This window comes from Mustela lutreola, chromosome 9 (genome assembly GCF_030435805.1).
Source record: "Mustela lutreola isolate mMusLut2 chromosome 9, mMusLut2.pri, whole genome shotgun sequence".
NCBI classification, from domain to species: Eukaryota; Metazoa; Chordata; class Mammalia; order Carnivora; family Mustelidae; genus Mustela; species Mustela lutreola.
In genome coordinates this window covers 94,909,157-94,933,478 of record NC_081298.1, presented here as the reverse complement: position 1 = coordinate 94,933,478, position 24,322 = coordinate 94,909,157, and the positions used below count along the sequence as shown (strand labels likewise).

The 24,322-nt window shown below is 55.8% G+C and overlaps 1 protein-coding gene across 2 annotated transcripts; it reads right to left on the bottom strand.

Annotated features, from left to right (window-relative positions):
• Positions 1-4,011: 4,011 nt before the first annotated feature.
• On the bottom strand, positions 4,012-21,765 carry EMX1 (empty spiracles homeobox 1). 2 transcript variants are annotated; one of them, XM_059188044.1, is made up of 3 exons: positions 19,982-21,764; positions 14,027-14,211; positions 4,012-4,574 (listed from the first exon to the last, which is right to left on the bottom strand). In XM_059188044.1, the coding sequence occupies exons 1-3, from the start codon at positions 20,517-20,519 to the stop codon at positions 4,407-4,409; spliced, it is 891 nt and encodes a 296-aa protein (XP_059044027.1). In that variant the 5' UTR covers positions 20,520-21,764; the 3' UTR covers positions 4,012-4,406. The 2 variants fall into 2 exon arrangements, with proteins under 2 accessions (XP_059044027.1, XP_059044028.1); XM_059188045.1 differs by lacking the exon at positions 4,012-4,574 and adding an exon at positions 11,902-12,060 and having other exon boundaries at positions 19,982-21,765.
• Between the last annotated feature and the right edge of the window lie 2,557 nt (positions 21,766-24,322).

Sequence of the window (24,322 nt, the reverse complement as noted above, 5' to 3'; positions counted from 1 at the left end):
GGACTTGCCATCTGGCTCCTCTGATTGGGAGTCCCCAGTGAAGGATTTGAGGAGAGTGACCTGGGGGATTCACTCCCATGGCCTCTCCTGCCTCCTTCAGCCCCCGCTACTGAAGACCACAGCTCCTGTCTGGGGCCATCTCCCTCCATCTGTCCTCTCAGGTTCTGATAACTGCTCCTGCCCCTGCCTTTTCTGGTCCCAGGGCTGTGGGCCATTGTCGTTAGCCTTGGGGCACTACAACATACATTGCTGGGTTCCTAGCATTTGTGAATTGTTCCTTCATCCAACTCTCCTCAGACTGCCCCATTTGAAGAGACCACCTCTCTCTTCTTGGCCCCCGATTGATATGAAGGTGTTCACTTCCAGAGCTTCTCATTTCCCTCTAGAGATGGAAATAAGGTCTCCTGTTGAGGGTAAGCAGGAAAAGAGGTTTGGGGAGAAGGGTGACTGTTTGAGACACCCCTGTGGAGAAGAGGAGTGGGTTTATTAACAGGGGTGAGGCCTAAACGGAGGCGGGGACCTTGGACTTCAAGGGGTGCCATCCAGCGCTCTTGCCTGATGTCCTCACAGATTCAGCTGCAAGGGCAGACGGGGAAACAGGTTCAAGAAAGTTTGTGATTTTTGCCAGCCAGGAGCGGCCTGTGAGAAGGTCAAAGTGTCGATGTAGAAGAAAATTGAGCGAGTGAGCAGGAAGAACATGGGGTCTGGTAGGAAAAGGACATCCGAATGTGCGATTTGAGAGAAGGTGTGATTCCGGGGTCTCTCCTAAGCCCTGGGAGCAAGAGTGGTGATGAGGGGAGTAGGGAGTGCGGGCCTGGGGCGCTGGGTGGGTCATTCATGGAGCGAATGCCTCCCCAGGTCTTGGGGAGACAGGAAGGCCATAAGCCGGTGGCCACAGCCTGACAAATGAGGGGGTACGACTGGGACAGGTGGCACACCCCGCCCACGTGCACCACCGCACGCCCACACACACCCACACAGTCACACTCGCGCACACACGCCCACAGCCCTCCCAGACACTCCCAGACACCCTCACATGCACTCACCCTCACACACACCCCAGACAGCAGATGGGGCGCTCGGGTAATTGGTTAAACCTGTTCCCGATGTCTGGCTCCGCATTGGCAGCGCCTGTCTGACAGGAAAGCTGGCTGGGCCTGCACCACTCAGCCTGCTGGCCTCCCTGCCCCTCCCCCTGCAGGGCTGCCCGGGAGCAGGGGCTCCCGCAGAGGCCTGGGCCCCAACCCCCACCCCCGCCTGGCTCCCTCCTGGGCAGAACCCAGCTCACTGGGCCCCGGTTCTGGGGAGCCCCACTGGAGGCAATCACGGCGCCCCTGAGGAGGAGCTGGTGAAAACCCGAGTGCAGGGACGCCAAGAGCACGAGCCCTGCGGCTACAGAGCTGTGGGGGCTAATCTCGTAAAGTTCCATGGACACCGAGAGCGTAAAGATCGTTCCCTGAAGCGGAGACACGTGGCTCGGGCCCTGAGAATTAAGAACGGCCGCCCCGAGTTCCCTCCACTTAACCCCATGCAGCATGGGGTTGCCTCTTGTCAGTGTCTCAGCCATTTGACCCTGCAGGGCCTGGGAGGCCAGCCCAGCTGAGGGGACATGACAGTGCCAGGCTCCTTCGGGGAAAGCCAAGCCAAGTAGCCCCTGTCCACCTGTCCACCTGCAGGGCCCCGATCTCCAAGAGCAAGGAGCAGTCGAGGGAGGGACGGGAGCGTCATTCCTCGGCTTCTTCTCCCCTTCCCGGCTGCATCTGTGTCTCTTCGAGAGAAACTTTGGTTTGTTCCCTGGAGAGGGCCCAAAAACTCCCAAATTAGCAAACCTGGCAAGCCGGCAGCTCAGAAAATAGTTCATCCTGATTCCATGTTTTTCAGGCTCACAGAAGCCTTTATTAATGAAGTCACAACACCAATATTTACCGTCTGCAGGGAGAGGCACAACACGGGGGATGGATGGGAGTGCGGTGGGGACTCCCGCCCCGCCCCTCACGGGCCTGGCCTAGGAAGATTGGCAGGTTTCCTTGGGTCCTTTCCAGTCCTTTATCTGGATGACAGGGGCGGCTCTGCTGTGATCCTCACGCACCCCCTCCCCCACCAAGTGAGAGAATCTGGAGAGGAACAGTTCTCCCATTCCTCTGCCCCCACCGGTGCCAAAAAGACGCCTCCCCTTCTCCACCTCACCCCACTGGGGTGTACGTGCTCCCCAGAGGTTAAATGCCACCTTGAGGTTAGGACGTTTGAGATGTAAGGAGTGTGTTTCCTGGTGGAGGGGGTGGGGAGGGCCATTGGGATGGGAGAAAGCCCTTTGGTTTCTAGCATTGACCGGACCCAAGCGAGATGCTGACAGTCCCAGCAAAAGGACCTTCTGTGCTTGGACCCCTGCATGTGCCCCAGGCAGCAGGTCTTCAACATGGACGTCAACATTGATCAAGCCCCCAGCACATTCCAGGAGCCCAGAGAAACACAAGTAAAGGCACAGCACAGGCGAAACCCATGGCTTACTGGGGGACAGGGATGACGGGCAAGACTGAAGTAGAGGGCACCAGGAGTGAGGTAGGAGAGGCCAAGGCTGGGAAAGAAGTCGGGGTAGAGCGGGGGGCCTAGGATGGGCATGGCACAGTCCTGTGTGCTAGCCACAGTGTGGAGCGACCTCCTCTTTGACATCCACACAAACCTCATTAGGCCTACCACTCCTTCCCTTCCCTCCTCTCCCCAAGCCCTGGGAGCCATGGGCACTGCTTCCCACGGTAGAAGAAACCTTGGCTGTTTGCCAAAGTGGGCAGCCCTGAAGAACTGGTGGGGAGATGAGTCAGTGGTGAATGTGTTGGATTCGAGGTGCCAGGGGGCCTGGAGGCAGCAGATGTGGGCAGCAGGCTTGGTGGGTCTGCAGCTTGGCAGGGGTCAGCTGGAGGGAGTCCGGCGAGCCAGGAGAAGTTCCAGACATAGGCGTGAAGCCCCAGGGGCAGGGCACAGTGAAGAGGCAGGAGGCACAAGGACCGGCCCTGATGAGGATAGGGCCGACGAGGCAAGGACAAGACAGGAGGACGGAGGGGCAGGTGACAGTGTCAGAGGCACTGAAATGAAGGCAGGGGTGTGGGAGTCAAGGAGGGAACAGCCAGAAGAGAACGGTGTAAGTAAAGCTGAACAGGTGGCAGCTGAGTTTGCCCCAGGGGTGCTGGTAATCAGTGATTGGTGATGTCATCAGCACAGGCAGAGGGTTGGGGAGCACACGGGAGGTGAAGAAGCGGAGACAGGTCTGGATGTCGTAAGGGCAAGGTTGTTAGGAATACAGGTCTTGCGTTTTAAAGATGAAGGAATTGTGACAGGAGGAAAGGCTAGCAGACGAGCAGAAGGGCAGGTGGACTAAAGAGCTCAGTCGAGCCCTGCCCTGTTGCTCTTTCCCAGCTAGAGGCCCTGCGTCCTTGGGGACAGGTGGTGGGCTCAGCCTTATGCCCCATCTCGGAAGCTTTCCTCTGCATGGTGCGGGGGTTGGGAGGGGAGGGGTGCTCTGGGAACGGATGAGTGTCCCAGCGGGGCCTGGGATGGTCAGCTTCTGTGAATGGTACTCTGCCCCCAGCCCCCAGTACTCCCTTTCACTCCCAGTGTCCCCTCACTTGAGGGAGCCCCCAGCATCTCTCAGTACATGCATCTCTCAGCACGCAGAAATGGGCATATTCTGTCTCTCCCCTAAGCCACCTGCTCCTGCTTGCCACTGCTCCATAACCTTGGAAAGGCCTGAGCGTAGTTAGCCTCCCTTAAGACACAGGTTGATCTTTCCCCACGTCTAGCCTCAGTTTCCCTTTCTCTAGAGCTGGAGTTCAGGATCAGGGTGGACCACCATCAGAGGAGAAAAGGTAATGGGTTGAGTCTCCCGGGCCCCGCCCCAGGCTCCCAGGTGCTGTACAGCCTTGCTCTGCCCGTCCCCACTGGTCCCCAGAGCCCGAATCCACCCCCCCCCCCCCCCGGCTCACAGGCTCTGGGGGGTGGAGCTGGATGCCCATGTCATTAAGAGAGAGACTTTTATTATTCCCATAGGGAAGGGAGATACAAGGGAATCACTAAGAACTACAGTGGGTGCCTGGAAAATAAATTAAAACAGAAACGCATCAAAACAAACAGGAGATCAGAGAAGTGGAGAGTGGCTGGGAGGCTGCTGTGGCCGGCGGCCTGTCCAGGCAGGCGGGCTCTCTGAGGAGATGGTGGAGGAGTCCCAGGCCTCAGCCAGCCCATTTCTTGTCCCTCTGTCAGCAGTGGCCCCAGGCTCCAAGCCCTGCGAGGCCGTGGCTCGAGGCCTCCCCGAAGCCTGGCGGGGGAGCGGCCAGAGTCCAGCTGGGCCCACCTGGGGGCCCTGGCCAGCAGCGAGCAGATGCTCTGCTCTCGTGGATCCGTGGCTGCCCACCCTAGTCATTGGAGGTGACGTCGATGTCCTCCCCGTTGGCCTGCTTCGTGGCGATGCGCCACCGGTTGATGTGGTGGGAGCCCTTCTTCTTCTGCTCAGACTCAGGCCCCTCTTCCTCCAGCTTCTGCCGCTTGTACTTTGTCCTCCGGTTCTGGAACCACACCTTCACCTGGGCCAGGGAGGGAGGGGCAGAAGTAAGAAACACCCAGGAGGCTCCCAGAGCAGCTCCTGGGGTCTCAGTGCCCAGGCTGAGCTGGGAGCCAGATGGGGAAACCAAGGCCAGGGTCCTCTCCTCTGGCCAGGTGCTGCCTGCTGGATCTGAAAGACTACGCTTCCAGATGTGAATGAGGTGGGGCAGGGAGAGGACACATGGGGCCAAGATGGGGCCATCTTCCAGTCCCTCTCGCAGAGGGCAAGGAGCAATCACGGAGCTGCCGAGCGTCCTGTAGCCACAGCACAGCAGAGGGGAAGAAGCCAGGCTCTGGAGCCCGGCAGGCCTGGGTCCCTACTCGTTTCTAGGAAGACATAATAATCACTCTTTCACGAGGTGGAGGTAAAGAGTGAGTAGGCGAATGTATAAAAAGCCATTGCATGAGTCCTGATGAGCGCCTGTGGCCCTGATGTACCCCCACCCCCAGCCACCCTGTGCTCTTTGCAACACAATGAGGCAGAGTGGACATGGCTAATAACCAGGAGGTGATGTCCACTCCAAGAGCGGTGCCCAGGACAGCCAGAGTACTCCTAGGGTCACATACCCTGCCACTCAAGGTTCCAACTAACACTAGGTCAACTAACTAGGTCAATCAGCTTCTCCAGAGGACCCTGTGAACAAGGTCAGGCGGAATTCCCCCCACCCCACATCAGAGGTCGAGCTGGGCAGGTGGATGGCTGCTCCCTCGGGGGGCAGCTACTCATGGTGGTCTGAAACCCACTAATGATGCCTCCTCCTTAGACATAGGGGTGTCTGCAGCCCGATTGGGGCCAGTGCTCTAAACTTCTTGCCCCTGAAGCACTGGCCTCTGCAGCCCATCCAAATATAGGAACAGGTTACACAGGAGAAACCACAGGATACAGAAATGAGCTCCTCTTAAACAGAGAGGGCCCCCTGCTTCTGTGTCAGGCAGTGAGAGTCCTGACAAGGGGAGGGTTCAAAAGCCAATAGCTGTCCTCTGTGATCGTGGCTGGGGGGGGGGGCCTTGGAGGGACAGGTAAACAATGCTAAGCTCACCTCCTCCAGGAAGCTACCCCAGATTTAGCCATATCTCTCCTCACCCCTCACTTCTCCCACCTCCCCAGCATTTGCTCAGTGTCCAGGATACAGCCTTTAACATTCTCTTACGCACAATCAAGGAGGGCTCCCTAACTAGACCTAGTGCTCAAGATGGTGGAGGAAGCCTCACTCAGTCTGTCCGCTCCTCCTGGCCTTGCAGAGCCAGGCCATCACCCGCCCACCCCCATCCTCAGAGATGGCGAAAGTGGGCCTGAGCACAGATCCTTTGCTAAGTTTCTTCCCTGTTCTGGGCTTACGCCCCTCATCTGTAGGAAAGATGTTTTTCTGGCGGCTTTGCAGCTCCAGGGCACTTCCTGGGCTTTTGCTCCCAAGGGTCCCTGGGGGAGGTGACACAGAGATGGCAGAGACATGGATGGTTTCCTGAAAATGAGAGCTCATTTACAAAGCCAGCAGGTGCTGCTGGCTGCCGCTGGGAGACCCCTGGTGTCCCTGCCGGTGGTGAGTGGGAGGTCATGTGTGTGGAATGATGGTGAGAATATTTGGTTTTGGCAGCAGCAGGGAATGCTGAGGGAAGATCCTGGAACCCTGGGTGGGGACAGGGGCCATCCTCAGAAGACGACCCACTCCAAGAATGGTGGAAAAGCACAGGCTGTAGCTATAAAACAAGGCAGTGTTGGGCCAAAAGCAGGCCTTGTGTCAGGGCACAGAAAGCAGTTTCCTGCCCAAGATGCTCTGCCTTCATGCTTCCCAGGCACGGCCCCCTGTCTGCTTCATGGAGCCCATCCAGTCCAAGGCTTCCCCTAACAGCTCCCTCTTCCCAGGGAGACTCTGCCCTTTAATTTTAGAGCACGGGTGGCGGGCGGGGGCGGGGGTCATGGAGCTAGGGATAGGAAGAAATGAGGCCCCTGGCCTCAGTGGATACAGTAAGGGAGGGAGGAGCTTCTTCCCTGTCTCTAAGGCAGGGGGCAAACCCACCGCCTGCCTGTCTCACCTCAGACAGACAAAGGAAAATGGTAGATGCTCTGGGGGCAAGACTTCTAGATCCCATAACCACCTTTCTGGGGTACAGGGCAGGCTGGGCTCTGGGTGGATCTCAGCACAGCTGCTTCTCACCCCTGACTGCCCTCGCCCCCCATCCGAGAGCCCACTACGCCAGCCAGGAGGTTGGGTGAGTGCTGGGGAGGCCTGGATGCGGAACCTGAATGGCATTATCGAGGGCCCGTAGGGCTGGCCAAGGGCTAAGTGAGCCCAGCAGAGGGATGGGGCAATTGGGGAAGCTCTGGGCAACAGCAGGACAGCTGGCCCCTTTCTGCATCTTCTCTCTCCCACACACACTCCAAGGGTCCTTTCGGGAAGGAGACTTGTCTGGAGTGGGATGGACCCAGCCTGCTACGCTCACCCCACAACACTGGCCCGAAGAAGGAAAGTCCTCAATGGTGGAACTCCAGGCACACGGTACATTTTCTGGCAAGAGCCACCTTTCCTGGCCCACCCAAATGAAAGGGCATCCTGAATATTTTCTCCATGAAAACGACCAGGGTCAAGGAGGCAGCTTTCTAGAAACAGGGAGGTAAACTGTCTCCTAAGGCAGACTGGCTATCTTGTGAACAGCCTTAGGCTGAGTGACCAGATGCTGTTTACAAAGACTGTAATAACAGGGGGCTGCTTATGACTTAATAATGTCAGTGAAAAGGGCAGGATACGGTTTGGGCACAGTGTGATCACAACCACGGGAAAACAAAATCTATGCATGGGGAAAAAAGACTAGAAGGAAATGTACTTAAAGTGTGGGTGACATTTCTTTCTTCTTCCCACTTTTTGTCTTTTCCTTGATGCATTACTGATAACAATTAGGAGTTATTTTTTTTCTTAGAAAAAAGAAAAAGAACTGGGCTCTGAGTGTAGTAGGAGGCCAGAATGACATTACCCCGGAATCCAGCGGGGCGATCTGGGGACACCCCAGAGCCCTCTCCCTGGAGGACAGAGGCCCTAGAAAGGAACCAGGTCATGCAGTGTGCGTTCCGCTCTGAGGGCTAGCTTTACGAAGCTGTATTTATTCTGTACCCGCTTCCCCACCATACCCGCACACTGGCCCCGGACACCATTGGGATGTTGGCTGAAGAAACCCCTCCCCAATCTGTGACTCCTATGGGTTTGGAGAGAGGTTCCTTGTGGCCTCCCAAGACCCCATCTCACCAACTGCCTCAGTGTTTCAGAGAAGCCAGATCCTTCCAAGCTTCTCCACGTTTACATGAGTTTCCCTGCCTGGAGTACTCTTGCTTAGCCTTCAAAAGCCTGCTCAGATGTTCCTGGACTGGGACTGCCCTGCTGCCTGTCTGTGCTTCCCGAGTAACTTTCCCTGTGTCAGCACCAGGGACCCCAGCAGTGCATTCATTTATTTCTCAAACCTCTGTCTCCTTATCAGGCGGTGGGAACCTAGAGAACCAAAGCAGTGTAATAGTGTGGACTGGCATCCCCATGGGCACGTGCTGGTCTGTTCAGCAAGCTGGCCACAGGTGAAGTACCTGGCCCTGTGCTCTGGGCAAGAGGTGCCTCAGCCAGACATGGAGAGCCCGAGAAAATCAGTGGTGGAGGGATTGGGGTCTAATCAGAAAAGCGGTTTGGGAAGTGCGATGGCTGGAGAGATGGGATTCTTTTTAGGCATAGTTCAGTGGACACTTCTACAATAGGGTCAATTCTTAATTCTCCATGTTGTGGACTGGGTTAACCACTTCTAGGGAGAATCTGGGGGAGGGAGGGAGACTTACTGTTGGGAGGCACAGGGGTCAGCATGAGTCAAACAGGATGAGGAAGGTGCTGTGGAGGAATGAATGAACGCATGCGTGCGTTAACAGAGGACCGACTGATGTATGTAACATTAATGAATGAAGGTGTGCATGTATTGATGAGCAAATGAATGGACGAAGGAACTAACACACAAGCAAACTACAGCTCCGGCCAATTATTTCACTTTAGTTTTGAGTAACCTGCTATTTGAATGACCCAGATTTGGATCCCTTCATTTCCAGTGGTCCCCAACTTTAGCCAATCCCAAATGGAGGAGTCTGTGGCTCCTGCCTGCCTATATTCAGGAGAATACTTGTCCACAAGGTATTCAAACACCCTATCAAAGTAATAGCCCTCTCTGCTGGGGATCCATTTCCTATTATTTGATCATAAGAGCTACTCCTACTCTCAGGGTCAAGCCCAATGCCATGCTAGGCCTACCAAACTGAGGGAGGTCACCTCTGACTCTTCGTCAACCACAGCCCAACTCGTCCTAAGCCTTCCTGCCTCCTCCTCTGCCAGATCATCTGGATGCTTGCCCTCACTCTCAGAAAGACATCACAGAGTCATCTGCCTCCTTAGGACTAGGCCCTAGGGACTACTCCAGTCTCCCTCACCTCCCCTGCCCTATACTGCCTCCCACTGGACTCTGGAACTTGGGTGATGCAGAAATTCTTGGAAAAGAACCAAGACCTGGAGAAGAGATGAGTCCATCTCAGAACCGACAGTGAGCTAGTAACAAATGTCTCTTGAACTTCCCTAGAATTCAAGGCATTTGGATATCTCCTTCTCAACCATCATCTCAAAAGCAGAGTTTTTCAGGGACATCTGGGTGGCTCAGTGGGTTAAAGCCTCTGCCTTTGGCTCAGGTCATGATCCCACGGTCCTGGGATCGAGCCCCGCATTGGGCTCTCTGCTCAGCAGGGAGCCTACTTCCCTCTCTCTCTGCCTGCCTCTCTGCCTACTTGTGATCTCTGTCTGTCAAATAAAATTAAAACAAACAAACATTTAAAAGCAGAGTTTTTCAGAGCAGGAATGGACCCCAAGAAGTCTCCTTACCAATGCCCCAGAGGGAAAAACCCACAGGCAGGTAATCAGACACTCTTTCCTTCTGAGACCTCCCCACCTGTTCTTGGGCCCCAGGATGGTAGCCAGACTTGACACCTCCTGCTGCATCTTAATCCACCCACGTCAAACCCTCCCCTTCCTTCCCACCAATGTAGAACCCTGTGCATCCCTCCAAACTTTCTGGGCCTGAGGTCTTCTGGGACCATTCCACCCCTGCAGGTCTCCCCTCACTTCCCTCATCCCACAGCTGTGACTTCAAGGAGACTCTAGTCACTCCTTGTGCATATTCTGCCAGCGTGCATACTTTACAATTTCCCCCCATCACAAATCTCCAAGGCCGAGGACTCCATTTCTGCACCCCTTTGTCACAGCTCAACTGAACTCAAAGCCAGAGAAGGTGAAGAAGCACCTGCTGAACACTTCAGAGCAAGAGGGGCAGCTGGAAACACTGACCGGCTGATCAGCCTGGACTCCTTCCCCATACACCTAACATGCCACCCCCACGCGTGCACATAAGCACCCGAGCCGCCTTCCATGCCACATATATGTGATATCACCTGACTTTGGGCATCAATCACACTGCCTGCATGTACTCTAAAATGTAGCACATACATGTTACACACACCCATTACAACACACACACATTCACTTCCACTCACAGCTCTGATCTGACCCCAATCCGGGTCTGCCCCACCAGGACTAAAGCTTAGGACATCACCCCGTCATCCAGATCAGACTCCAAAGCAGCGCCACAGCAGTGAGGAGCAAGTGATCAGAGCCAGAAAGGAGAACGAGCCCTCTCCCAGGACCACTGCCTCCATGCTCTGGACTGACCCGTGGCCTTCCCTGCATAGATACCCAACACTCCACCAAACATACAAACCTGCCCCGACAAAGAAGTTCAGCTTGCCCACCTCCCAACACTCCATACTAAAGCTTTGAGCATACAGAGACCCCTGAGCCCTAAATTAAGACCCACACACTGATTTCCTTAATCTTACCAGGAGTTTTACCCAGTGGATAAAACTAGAACATCTAAAATAAAGTGCAAGGGAAGAATAGAAAACAGAGACACAGGGAGGTGTCAGTGACTACAGAAAGCAAGGGAAATGACTGATAAAAATTAACACATGGAGATGTGTACCATCCACAGAAATTTGCCTCTTTATTCCACACATGTTTATGGAGCATCGACTCCTTGCTTGTCACTGAGCAGGACCCTATAGGGTATAGAGAGAAGCAGGAAGGCTTGACCCTTGGCTCCCAAAGCTGGCCTGTTGTTCATCAGAATCACCCAGAGAGCTGTTTTAAAAACATTTCCTGGATCCTATCCTGGAACTTCTAAGAGAATCTCCTGAATGGGGCCCGGGAGTCTGTATGTTGAGATTTCCTTGCGAGATGGAACTAGCCAGTCTACAGAGTGACATTTGGACGTGGTAGATAATTTCGCAGCAGCACAATCCTATGCGTATTATGATATACTGGAGAGGTACTGTGAGCTCTGAGAACTTGGAGGGAGCACGATACAGAAATACAGAGGAGAATATAGATGAGACAGAAACTCAGGGCTGGAAAGAACCATGGAGTTCATTTCATTAAATGTTACAGATACAGCAACTGAGGCCCAGAAAGAAGACAAAGACAGAGCAGATGACATGATAGGTAAGCAAATACCCTGTCAGTAGCTAACTAGATCTGTATAGAGGGAAGCTTGAGAAGGATGGTAGGTATACAGAAGATAAAACAGAATAGATGATAAGGAAATAATAAACAATTGGGTGAGAGCTAGTGTTAGTTAGGAGGAAGAAGAATGTAATTAACAGAAAATAGGAAGTATAAATTAACCAGCTTTGGAGAGGCATTTTAAGGAGCTCAGACAGAGAAGTATGTGGCTAGATATAAAACAGCTATCTGTACAGGACGGATTGGAGAGCTCCTAGAGACAAATGTAGTTAATGTAGTTACTGACAGTAGAAATAGATGGCAGGGGACTGACGGCAGAGATGGGTGTTTGACAAATAGCCAATAGTTGGAAATGATAGGTAGGCTTGCCCAGTATATACTGAAAGATGAATAATTAATTAGGTAGCCCAAGTCCAAATGATAAGTTACAAGAGGGACAGAAAGACAGCTATGATGGTGAAGGAGACCAGATATGGCAGAAGAAACACCAGACTAATTCAGGAAGCCCAGTCTAGGGGCTTACTGTAACACTAACCAACTTGATATATATACTACTTTACACAGAGGGAAGGGAAGGACTGGGGATAAGAATTCATATTATTTGAATTCCTATTACGTGCCTTTAATCCTCAAAGAATCTATTTTCCAGATGAGAAAATTAGAGCTCAGAGAGATTGAGTAACTTATACAAGGTCACACAGTCAATTAGAAAGGAGGCAGATAATAAAATCCAATCTGTCCTCCTAGGGAGCTCTGCCCACCCCATCTCTCTATCTCAGTCCTCACCTGAAAAGAGAAGCCTTTACAGGATGGTTTCTCAGGCTCAAGCCTCCCGTAGTTCTACTGCGGTTTTTTTTTTTTTTTCCATATGCTAAAACCAGCTCATCTATAGATAGAACGAGATTAGACATGAGTTTTGATAGTTAAACTGGATATACTATATTATTCTACCCAGTTTTGTTTTAAATGTGTTTGAAACATAACAAAAATGAAGGAAACAATCATTACATTTACTAACTGGCATTGTGGGGAGCAAACAGGCAGCTAGATTCGGTTTGAAAGAAAGTTAATTAAAAATGCCCTCACTGAGCTAAAAAATTAAAAGTTTAAAAACAATGACATTATTTCAACAAGTGTTAATCTGTGGGTGGGAGGATTATAAACCGTTTTGTTTTCTTACACTTCTGCAATTAAAATTTAATAACTTATACTTTTTAAATGATGTTAACTATAAACACCATTCATAAATTGACACCTTGTTTTAGACAACTTTAAAACACTGTTTGCCAGGAGGGAACGGGGGTATTATTTTATTAACTTCATTTTTTTAGCTTATATTTCTTCTAAACATTAAAAAAAATTAACTTGGCTGTTTTGTAAGCTTTAGCTCTGCAGTTAGAACAGCCCAACCAGCAAATCTGAAAAAGCATGGGCCCTTCAGTAGAGGAGAGAGTAATGTGTGATTAAATGGAGCATCAGACAGATAAGACGTCTTGACAATAGAAACCAAAATAGAATGTGAGGACCAGCCAGTGATGTCTGCTGGGGGACTGGGGAGGCACTTAGGATCTGGATTCCCCACTGGGCCCCCTTCCTATTTTCACTACTCCCCGGGAGACTCCAGGCTGTCCCCCTCCCCCCAAGACACCTACTCAGGGCACTAGGATGGAAGATAGTAGGGGCCAGACCATCAAAAATGGGGAGAGGATGATAAAAAGCCAGAGGGCCCCCCGGGCAAGCAAGCGGCATTCTCTCATTTGCACATCTGGGAGCTTTGAGGGATGGAAGGGAGTACCATCTCCCAAGGCCCATCCAGACACTGAATCAGCCTCCAGGGCAGCACCCAGCCCCTACAGCTATATCGGACTCCCAGGAACCAAGAGCTCAGGCGGTCCTTCCACACAGCATTTATTTAAGGCAAAGTCTTCACTTACAATAAACCCAAATCTGCCTCCATAGGACTCTAATCTAGTTCTTTAATTTTTTTCTTTTCTTAACTATCAGTTACAAAAATACTCCGTGGTTACCCTAATTTCACCCAGTTCAAAACCTCTCCAACGCCACCGGAGTGTTCCCTCCCCAACTCAACAGCCCTCCAAGTGTTTGAACGCAGTCCCTGAGTCCCCGAATCTACTTTTCCACCATTCCCACTTTCTTCCCATGTCTGCGCGCCCCAAACACCAGTTTCCAGAGCCCTAGCAGCCTGCCTGCGCAGAGATCAGCGCCCCCCTCCGACCCCAAGCAGGGCTGGCCCCTTCCTGGCTGATTCCTCGGCTTTTGATGTTTATAGCCTGAAGACACGTGGGCTTTCTCCCCACACCACAGCCGCTGGTGGGCAGCCCAGGCCTCTGCCAACTGGGCCCATGAACAGCAGCAAAGCCGGTGCGGGGGGGTGGGAAAGGGCCGGGCCTCCCACAAAACCGTGAGCACCCCAGAGGAGAGGCGGGAGAAGAGCCGCAGTAACCACAGGGCTGAAACGGCTCCAGGGGACACTGGGACAGCTCGGGAGTGACTGCGGCGTGGCCCTGCCTCCTCCTGAGAACCCGGCGCCTCCTGTGAGCTTTGAGAGCAAGCTGGGCTGTGGTTTGAGTCCAGAGTCCTGGTGGGTCCTTAGAGCTTGACAGAGGTTCTGCGGCCTCGGCGAGGCTAACCGCAGCGGGAGGGAAGGGGCTCTAGAGATAGGTTTTGCCGGAGGGCCGCGGGGGAGGGGGGCTAGGGGTGGCTTTTGGAACTCAGTGGGACCGAGCTCCGGGGAAGGCGGGGGCGTGAGCCCCGGGCCCCTCCTGCACCTGCCCGCCCCCACCTGCACCTGGGCCCGCGGTCTGAGCACCGGCCGGCGGGGTGGTGATTACCTGCGTCTCCGAGAGGCTGAGGCTGCCGGCCAGCTGCTTCCGCTCGGCGCCCACCACGTAGTGGTTCTTCTCGAAGGCGCGCTCCAGCCGCAGGAGCTGCGAGGGCGAAAAGGCCGTGCGGATCCGCTTGGGCTTGCGCGCGAAGGGGCCGTGCAGAAGCAGCCCGTCCTGGGGCACGTCGCTCGCTGCGGCCGCGCCGCCGACGGCAACACAGCAGGTACAGACAGAGAGAAGGGGCGCCGTGAGCCGCAGCCAGGCCGCCGGGCTGCCCTCGGGAGCCGGCCGAGCCCGGCCCTCTGGCCCCACTCGCAAACGCCCTCGGCGCTCCGTTGCCCTCTCCAATTCTTGGCTCCCGCCCCCACTTTTCCCCTTTCCCTTGTGCCGCCCCTTCCTTAAGTCCACTCCTCTCTCCTCCCCCATACTTCCTGAGGGTTCGAGAAGCTACCCCGTCGGTCGACCGAGGCCTGAAGGAGCAGAGGAGCGGATCACTAGATGGGCCAGGAGGAGGGCCCAGGCCTAGCGAGGCGCCTGGAGCAGCGAAGAGGCCGGGGTAGGAAAAATCCCTTAGCTCCCTTTGTCCCCTGGCCCTGCTACACGAGGAGGGACAGGGCTGAGAGTCACGAAGGTGATATGGGGAACAGTGAGGCTGCTCACCACCCTTATGCCAAAGACATTTTCAGGAACTTGCAGGGACCCAAGGCACTCTCTTTTCACACCTATTTAAACCACCCTTGCAGCTAAATGCTCAGGCCACTAGCCCTCTGAAAATTCCTGCCAACAGGCCCAGGCTCTACCTTGCAAGTGGTAAAAATAGGCCAGCGACTAGGTCAATGTCCAGGCAACACCTAAAGGTCTAAGGTCAGGCTTCTGCCTCCCCCTTCCCCTCATCTCTCCCCCAGGCCTTCAGGTAAAGCTCACTGCCCCCAGGAGACTCCTAATGCTCTCCGGTGGGAAAAGGCCTTGCTTCATCCCTGAATAGTCCCGTGCTGAAGAAACACGTGTATAAATATCTAGATGTCATCTTTCTCTCTAATATATATAGATATAGATATATTGGTTTCTGCATGGGCGTGTGTAAATATATGCTCCAGCCTCCCTACTGTCTTTTTCTCCCATCTACCATACAGGATTTTCAAAGAGTGTAATTGTCCCTTGGCAAGTGTTGGCCATCATGGGAACTCAGCTCCTACCAGCAGGAGGAGGGGCTGACCCTGGGTGGGATAAGGCCCCCCGGGGTGGTGAGGTCAGGAAGTACAAAAGCCAAAATGAGCCTCCACCTACCACCCCACATTCAGTAAACCCCCCACCAGGTCTTCGTGCAATCTCTGGCTTGGTTGCATATGCTCTCAGACTTGAAACAGGCCCTGACATCACCCGTGGGTCCTCATGCAGGGGCAAATATCAGTACCCTCGAGCCACTGACATTGAAGAGCCCCAGATGGAATGTTTTCACACGTTTAGTTGTTGAAATTGACTGGGCCAATGAATTTCTCCAGCAATGGCCCACTGGTTTTACCCAGTTTGACCTGTTGTTTTGTTTAAGGCAATTGTTTGTGTCTCAGCTGAGATTTTCCATTTCTGGAAATACCTCTGTAAGGGAAGTAAGGGCACATCATGGACATGCTATTGCTAAAACTCTCCAGGTAACTGTTCATGTCCCTCTGCTGGTGGAAACTGACTGGTGTTACTTTCTCCAACTCCTTGGGCTTTGGATGCTTACACAGGTGACTTTTATTGCTGGGTTTCCACCCCCTCTCCCGTTCTGAACAAGGTTGCCAGAGGGGAAATGAAGTCCCCTGACAATCACTTTCCCGTTTCAAGTGGCTGGATCTGTGCAGCTACAAAAGGGAGTGGCATCACACCTTGGGGAGATGGAAGGGGACGCTCTGCCCAGTGGGCCCTTCAAGGTGGAGGCAGGCCCAGGGCTGTTAGGCCTGAATGAAGGAAGTTTAACTGGTGGTGGTGGAGGGGATAGATGATCAAGGGAAGTGGTCTGGCAGAGAGGAGTAAGAAGGAATGAAAGGAGGAGCCTGATCCAAGTAGGAATAAGAATTAAAGTCTTAAGTGGGTACCAGTGTGATAGGCCAGAGAAAGGTGGAAGGGGCGGGTAGGAAGCAAACCCTTCTTGCTGATGTTAAACTGCTTCAGCACACGGTGTGGTTCTGAGCCTGGGTGGAGTCCCAACAGTAGTTGTGCCTCTGGACAAATAAGCTGGGCAGGGAGAAGGCCTCGCTCATCCCAGAGTTCCAGTGTTGGCCTCAGCAGCTCAATCGGCCCAGGCTTGTCAAAAGTGAGGTGGCAGCCTGGAGAGACCCTATAGATGGGAGTGAATGGGTTGCAGGGGTGTCAGGGACAATCTGTGGCTGGGAGAGCAGGACTGCAGTCTGCCTCGGTGTGTATGGTTTGATGGTTGTTTTGTAATTCTGGGGGTATGTGTTGGCCCCTTGCATGGTGGACTTCTCTGTGTTTGTCTTCATAAACCCAAAGTGGAGGATGGAAGCAATAAGCTTACTCTGTCCTTGTGCCATACACACATCCCTTTGCCTCAAGTCTGGCTATTTTAGGAAAAGCTAGGCTTGGTTTACTGTCATGCACTGTTGGGGCAGATAGACTGTGTCCTTCAGGCAGAAACACAGGGGTCCATCTGACCCAACCACGAAGAAGCAAGGGGCAGGAAAATGACTCAGTATACTGAAAGGTGATGACAGACTGGATTTCAAAAGAAGCAAGGTTTTTTTTTTTTTTTTTTTTCCTGAAAGAGAGAGGGGGTTTAGTGCAAAACTAACTATCCAGACAAACTGATCAAATAGCTCTATGTTTCTGTAAGGATAGAGTGATGCTTTAGGTGCCTAAGTTCCTGGGCCCCTCTCATTAAGGGTCTCAACAGTTCCTACCGCAGCTTCAGTTTTCCTTAACTGGACCACAAGAGCAGAACAAGCTTGGGGCTGGGGCCAGTGTGGCCCGTTTCCCTGCAGTAGTTCTCACCTCTGGCAGTGGGCAGTCAGTTTCAGACAAGGAGAGGTGGAAAAGTGGAAGGATGACTTCAGCTTCCCTGGAGCCAGGAGGAACTGAACCCCGCCCCATTTTTCTCCGGCCTCTCAATGCAGGGAAGGCAGGGACTGGCAGGAGAGACTCCCAGGACTGAGGTGGCCGGATGTGGGAACTAAAGGATCCGAAGTGCCCGCGCTAGCCGCTGAACTCTCTTCTGGAGAGGCCGCGGCCGGCCAGGAGCTCTGGGCCGGCGGGCTGGGCGGAGGAGCCTGGGGCGACGAGTGGGAGAGGCCGGCCAAGCAACGGAGATAACCTCATTCCCCCTCCTCCAGCCGAAACAAAGGCGCCCTTTGAAGCACCGGCCCATTACCCACGCGGATCCCTGAGGGTTGGGGCTTCCCAGGCCCCCTCCAGACGCCGTTCCCGGCCTGGAAAGTTCCTGCGTCCGAGAAATGGCATCGAAGTGCGGCCAATTCCCGGTTTCCGCCGGCTCCTCCCCTTCAGGCCTCGAAGGCTACGGGCTTCAGGATCCCGCCGCCTGATCCAGACCATCCCCCGTGGGCTCTTCCTCTTCCACCGCCTCGCTCCGCCGAGAAGCCGCTTCCCCGAGCGCTGGCCCGCGCTGCGCACGGAGCGCAGACATGTTCCTTTTCGTTCGTGTAGGGTTTCGTTTCTTGCATTAAAACGGGGCTGAAATGAGCATCGCAGAGACCCGGTTCTCTAGAAAACGCGGCGCCGGAGGGCCTGGGACGGCTCGGCCCGCAGCCCCGAGGCCCAGCTGGGACCGCCAGGCTCACAGCTGCCGGGCCGCGCATGAAGCCGCGGCGACGAAGACCCGACCCAAAGCCGAAACGTCTCAAGGTCGGCAAAGTCCTTCCGTGTCCAACGGATTTCCGAGTTCAAAAATGCGGCCACACATGGCTCCATCTCCGCGTCCAGAAACGGTTCTTAAGAGAAAATTTCAACCGTTTTTGCAACTCGACAACGTGCCCGCCGGGACTGATGGCTCAGGGAGCCGCGGCAATTTCTGAGGTTTTTCGGAGAATTCATGTGGGCTCGATTGGCTGGGAATGCTCAGAGCCGGAGCTGGATCTGTCGCGAGCTGTCCCCGGCGCCCCCGTGCCCGCAGGGACGAGGCCAGAGGCGGGAAAAGCATCTAGGAGGGCGTGGGGCGCCGGGTCCGAAGCCGAGGGCTCAGCGGGGGAGGCCTTCTCCGGATGATCAGAGACCCCAGGGCTTAGGACCGGCTCTGCCCTCTCCTCAGAGCCCCTGTCCTTGCACCAGCCTCCTAACCACGGGTCCTTCTACTGCCCCGGCCCGACAGTTCAAAAATAGCCACGACTCTCAGATCGGCCCATGGGTGGCAGGTTTTGAGACCCAGGCTGGGCTGGGCCCAAGGAGCACCGAGATGGTTTACTTAGTTTTGAATAAAACTTCAATCATTTATAGCAATAAACAATCGTTGTAATTGACAGATTTCATGCCCAAAACGGCTGACACCATAGACTCCCTCCCCCACCTCATGATTTAGGCAAATCTTTGAAATCTGAGGGGAAACAAGTCTGCCCACAAAAATTCTTGTTCAAGTAATTACAACCTTTTATATTGTTGGGATCTGCTGGGTCAATATCTACTTGTCAGATGGGACTAAGCAAATTGACAAATTGGACCTGGAAAGCAGCTTCCCATGAAACAGTTCAGCAGCTATAGCCAAAGCTTCAAAAAAGATCATTTTTCTTCTGTTATCTAGATAATGGTACCAAGCATCTGGTTTACTTTGTGTAGACCGCGGTTTATCCTCAGATTAGGTTGGCAGCCGAAGCTCTAGCCATATCCTTTTCATTGGTTTCACTAAAAGCCGGGTTACCTAGCTCTGAGTCATGGAACCTCAAAAGGCTGAGGTCCAGTCCGGTCTACACTAACAAAATTAAACTGGAAACTAAGCAATTACTGTACAAATTAGGTCATTCTTTAAAAAGAAAAACAGGCAAGAAAAGAGAAACAAACTTTAACAAATTCCAGGAAGAAAACGAACTCCAACAAATGCAACTCTTTCCTTCGGGAAAGTCAGATAATGGAAACGTGTGTGTGTGTGTGTGTGTGTGTGTGTGTGTGTGGTGTGCGCTCCTCTGCGCGCGCGTTTGTAAGGCTAGTGGGGGATCTTCATTAGCAAACCCGTTGCCCTGTGAAGACGTGGGAGCTCGGCTAGCCTGCGACCTTAAAAGCCCCCGCCCTCCTACTTGGGAGGACTGCCTTGGGTCCCGCAGCCGCCGGGTGGACTCCCAGAGTCGGCGCATGGCGATGGAAGCCGGTTGCTACTGCAACCCTTCCCGACCCTGGGTCCGAGAGGCACTTGTGACTCGACAAAGTCGGGTCGAGGTTGTTGAGAAACACCCCAAGACGGTGGAGAACTCCTCGACGGAACATTAACTCTCCAGTGTCTCCTCCCCGCTGCCCCTTCTCTCCTTAGACCCGGGGCACGCGCGTGGACTTTGCCCCGCTGGTACGCGCCAGCGAGGGCGGATATCTGGGAATTGGTGGTGGATGTGAGAGGGAAGTAGGGTCCCAGGTCCAGCCCGCGCAGAGGGAGGGGGCGGCGGGCGCTGCGGTCGCGGCGCTCTCTGGACTGGGACTGGCTCAGCACCGAGAGATTCTGGCAGGCCGCGGGGAGGATCAGGAGAAGCTCCAGGGATGCGCCCGGGTCTGGCGTCCGAACCCGCACCATTTTCTGGGCAAGCCTGGAGGTCCCAACCTGGCTCTCTGGGAGGGAACCCAACGCCGCGGAAGCGCGAACGGATTCGGTGCGGCTCTTCCCGGTTTGGGAATCGGCCTCTGCGGCCCCCCACAGCCTTGTTTCAACAACTTCTGAACAGCCCCGCACGCCCCCGAGCCCCCCCCCCCCCCCGCGCCACCGCAGCGCCGGCGCTGGCCGGCCGCCTAAGCGGGCACAGCATGGGCACTCACCCTGGAAGCGGTGGCCGAAGAAGCGGTTCCGCAGGACCCAAGGGTAGAAGTGCAGAGGGTCCCGGTGCTGGGCGCCGAAGAAGGAGTGCGGGGGCTGCAGCGGGGAGGCGCCCAGCTGGTGCGCCGGGTGCACGGTCAGCGCGGGGTGGTTCATGGCCTCGGGGAACACGAGCTCGGGCCCACCGTACAGCGAGCGACCGGCGCCCGCGGCGGCGGCGGCGGCGGCGGCGGCGGCGGCGGGGAAGCCGCTCACGAAGGCCGCCTCGGCCGCGCCGGGGTGAGGGTAATTGAGCGCCGTGGGCCGGAGTGGCTCCTCCGAGGCGGCCGCCGCCAGGGGATGGGAGCCGGCGCCCCCGCCGCCAGTGCCCCCGCCGGTGCCGCCGTCCTTGGCTACCAAGGACTCGATGGTAAAGCCACGCTTGGCTGTGGGCTGGAACATGGTCGCGGTCGCCAGAGCCGAGCGAGGCAGCCGGGCTCTGGGGAGCGCTCCGCGTCCTGGCGCCGCCGCCGTGCGGGGTGTGCACCCAGCCAGGCACATGCACACACACCAGCACCCCTCACCTCCCCCGCCCGCCCGCCCGCGCTCAGACCCTGCAGGCGAGCCAGGCGCGGTGAGGCGAGGGGCGTGAGAGCGAGCGAACGCGGAGTCGGGCCACCGCGCGCAGCTAGGCGCGCCGGCCTCTGGGGCCGAGCGGGCAGCTCCCGGCGCGGGCACTGGCGCGGGTTCCGTGCGATGCTGCGAGCTGCCTCTACGGCCTGGGGGCTGAGCCCGGCCCCCTCCCTCCCGAGTCCAGCCAGGACAGACCCCCGCCCCTGGTCCTCCCAGTACTGCCCAGCTCAGCTTCGGCCGCTGTACTGCGAGGCGCGAGTTAGCCGGCACCTGCCCCGCGCTCGCCCATTGGCCGCCGCTCACCTGCCCCAAGGTGGGGGGCGGGGCGGGGCGGGGCCAGGGACGGCGGGTGGGGAAGGAGCCAGCAGTCGGAGGCAAAAAGCGGACTGGAGCCTCTGCCGGGCTGTCTAGGCCTCCCCCCAGCCCCAATTCTCCCCTCGCCACGGGCTTCTCTTCGCGTCTCTGCCCTTTTAGCTGAGTCTGGCGATCGTCCCAACCGTCTCAGCCCACGCGGGAGCCCAAGAAGGCGTCCGAGGGGCCTGGGGCTTCGGAGAAACTCCAACCCCACTTCCCGATGTGTAACTCAGTTGAACCCTCTCCAATTCATCCTGGGATGTCGTTTCAGTTCTCAGGCAACTTGGATCCGAGCGCAAGGTGGGAGGGTGGGTTTTTTTGCCCGATAAATACATTCTCTGCTAACCAGGTCACTGCTCCCCGGATCTCGGGGACCCTCCCGCTCACCCACCGTCTTTCTCCTGGGCCGCGTTCTGAAAGCCGAGGCCTTGCTCGTGAGGTTTCGCGTTTTCTGAGGGTTGCGGGGGACAGCTCCAAAAAGGGGGACGCCCAATTCTTTTCACAAGGGGCCAGGCCGGGGACAGCGCGAGAGGAGCTGCTGGAGTGGTCACTTTGCAGACCTCAAGCCGCAAATCTGGGTTCGGAAGCACCTCCTTGGCCCAACCACGGCGGCCGTGCTCTGCTCGCACCGGGACGACGGGCCTCAGCACAGGGCGGTCTGCTGCTTTCCTCGCCTTCTCTGGTCGTGGGGCTCAGGTGCAGGCGGGCCGGGCCAGGCCCGACCCTCGGGCCTTAACCTGGAGCTGGCCGAGCAAGTCGACCCTGTCTCCAAGAATACACACCAGCCATCCCCGGAACGCAGCGGCCTCCTGGCCTCCCCTGACCCTCACCTTCCACCTGCGACCGCGGAGCCTCGGACGACTCTGCTCCGTCAGGTTTCCATTTCTTGCAATAATTTCCTGGGGGTGAGTGGGAGAGGAGAACCAGTACTCCGCAAACTTTTTCACCCGGGCCTTCCAGGCCGCAGTAAACACCTCCCCGAGGCCTAGGAGGGCGCGGGGCAGTGGTGGGGAGGCTGCGACCCGGACCCTGCCAACGCACTGCGAGGAGGGGACCGCAGCGCGCTCAGCTTCCTCGCCGCCGCCGAGGTCAGTGAGGACGCCGCGGCCGCGGCCGAGTGCGCAGACCTAGGTCGGGCCTGCCGACGCCCCGAGGCCAGGGGTTCCGCGTGCCGCGTGACTCTGCAGGGACTCCAGGCCGGGTCTTGGGAGTGGCCCGCCTGAGCGCCGGGAGCCCTGGTCCGCGAGAGCGCTTCGGGCGCCCTTGTAGCCACAAAGCGGGTTAAAGTCTATTTTCCACTCGACTGCTCCGAAAAGCCCCCGCGCGCCGACGCCGTTCCGGCCCCCTTGGGCGAGGTGGGGAGGGGGCGTAGGAGGGGGGGCGGTGAGGCGACAGCACCCTGCAGCCCTTCGTGTCCGGGGCAGCCCGGAGCCGAGCGCTGCGGAGCCGAGCGCTGCGGAAGGAATCGGTACCGAATCCGCGGCGAGCGCCTGTGCCCTCTTTTGCGACCTCTCTGGCTCTTTTTGGCTCTCTTTACCCGTCTCTCTCTCTCCAGTTTCCGTCTCAGCCTGTCTATCCCCCTCCCTGTCTCTCTGCTCCACCCTCCACCCCGACTTTTCATTTATTTCTTCCTCCTCCTCCTTTGCTGCAGCTTCAGTCCTGGAAAGGGGAAGCTCCGAGTGGAGACCTAAGCAGGCCACAGCACGAAGGGGGCGAGGGTGCGGAGCTGGGCAAAGGCACAGCTCAAGTTTTTCCGCTTTATATAGAAGGGAATAACTGGGTATTTTGTTGGAGCAAGATCCCCGCGGGGACGTGAGTTCAGTTGGATAAGCATTGCCTGGGCCTGTGCTCTGCGGCGACAGGGGGCTGCCACGGAGAAGACAGGAGCCCGAGCAAGTTAAAGCCTCCCAGGAGCCTTGCGCCCCTAGCCAGAGATAAACCCCATCGGTCCAGCCGCCAGCCCTCACCTCCTACCCCACTGAGAGGCTGGATGGTGGCCGCGAACTCGATAAACTGGGCAAGTAGAAGAGCTTGCAATCTACCGGGCCTTTCCTAGACTTGCATCTACACCGGCCACATCTGTTTTCATCTGTATGGTTCTGGGGATACATACTCCTGTTAACTTGATAGGTCTTTATAATAACACCTTCCCTTGTGGTGGTGCTTGTGAAATACTTTGACATCTACCCGTCTAGTCACTAACCCCATTTTACACGTGGAGAAAGAGAGTACGGGGGACCGGTGACTTGAATCTGGTCGCAGTCTGGATTGAGTTGGGACAGCTCAGTGATCCCGGTCTGGCTCGGGTTCCACCCTCAATCCATTCGCGCCCCTGCAGCTGCCTCTGACTCCCTAGGCAGGCGGCCACAGGGTTAGGGTGCTAGGGGCACTAGGTGCAGTTCTACTTTCATCCTCCCTCCCCTCCCCCCTCCCCCCCACCTTTCTCGGGCATTCCTCTCCCTTAATCCCCCAACCTCCCTCCATCCTTTCCCTCCCTCTGCAGACATTTACCCCTTACCAGGTTTCCTCTATTTCCGCTCCTCTTAGGGCCTCTTCCTCTATTGTCGCTTTTCCCGCAGTAGGTTAAGAGAAGAACTTGTCACCTTCAGGGGGTCTCTAAGCCTGCTGCTATGTTCTTGCCCCCTTGGCCCCCTGGCCCCCATCTCTTCCTGTGCCTTCTCACTTGCCCAGTCTCTGCCTCTGATGCCCCCCAGCTGACCCGGTACATAAATGCCTCCTCTTCTCACCAGAGGATGACAGCCCACCTTAAACCAAACCTGCTGCCCCCTCTCCCACATCTGTTCCCCAACCCTGCCTTTCCACCTGTGGGTCCTCCCTCCCAAGTTGCTGAGTTCTGCGCAAAGACCGTTTGTGCCTGCCTTCTTCAGGCTAGAGGGCCCTCCCACCCCACACAGCTGCTTCCCTTTCATTCCAAGCTTGCCTGCACCCCACCCCCCCATCCCCCTGGACCACCCATCCTAGCTCTGGACCCTTGTCATTTTTCTCCTCCTTTCCTCCATTTCTGGAATAACCTGGGCTCAAGTCCTGACTCTTCCACTTACTAATGTGAGACATGGGGCCAATAGTCTTGCCTCAGCTTGCACATCTGCAGAAGGGGGTCCTCTGTGAGGATGAGTGAGATTAGTATGCCCTGCACAGGACCAATGTGTGACTCCAGGGAGGCGCTCAGTAAACGTTACTGTCTCTGCCTTTGCCCATGCGGGAAAATTGGGAAACGTCCTCAGATCCTCACTCTCTGATCTCCCTCATCCATCCTTGACTCCTGGTCTCAGTCTCGGAGTCAAGTACTTCTCAAGCCTAACTCCTCTCCCTTTTTGTTCCTTTGCTGGCTAACTTCATTCTTCACCACTCAGTTC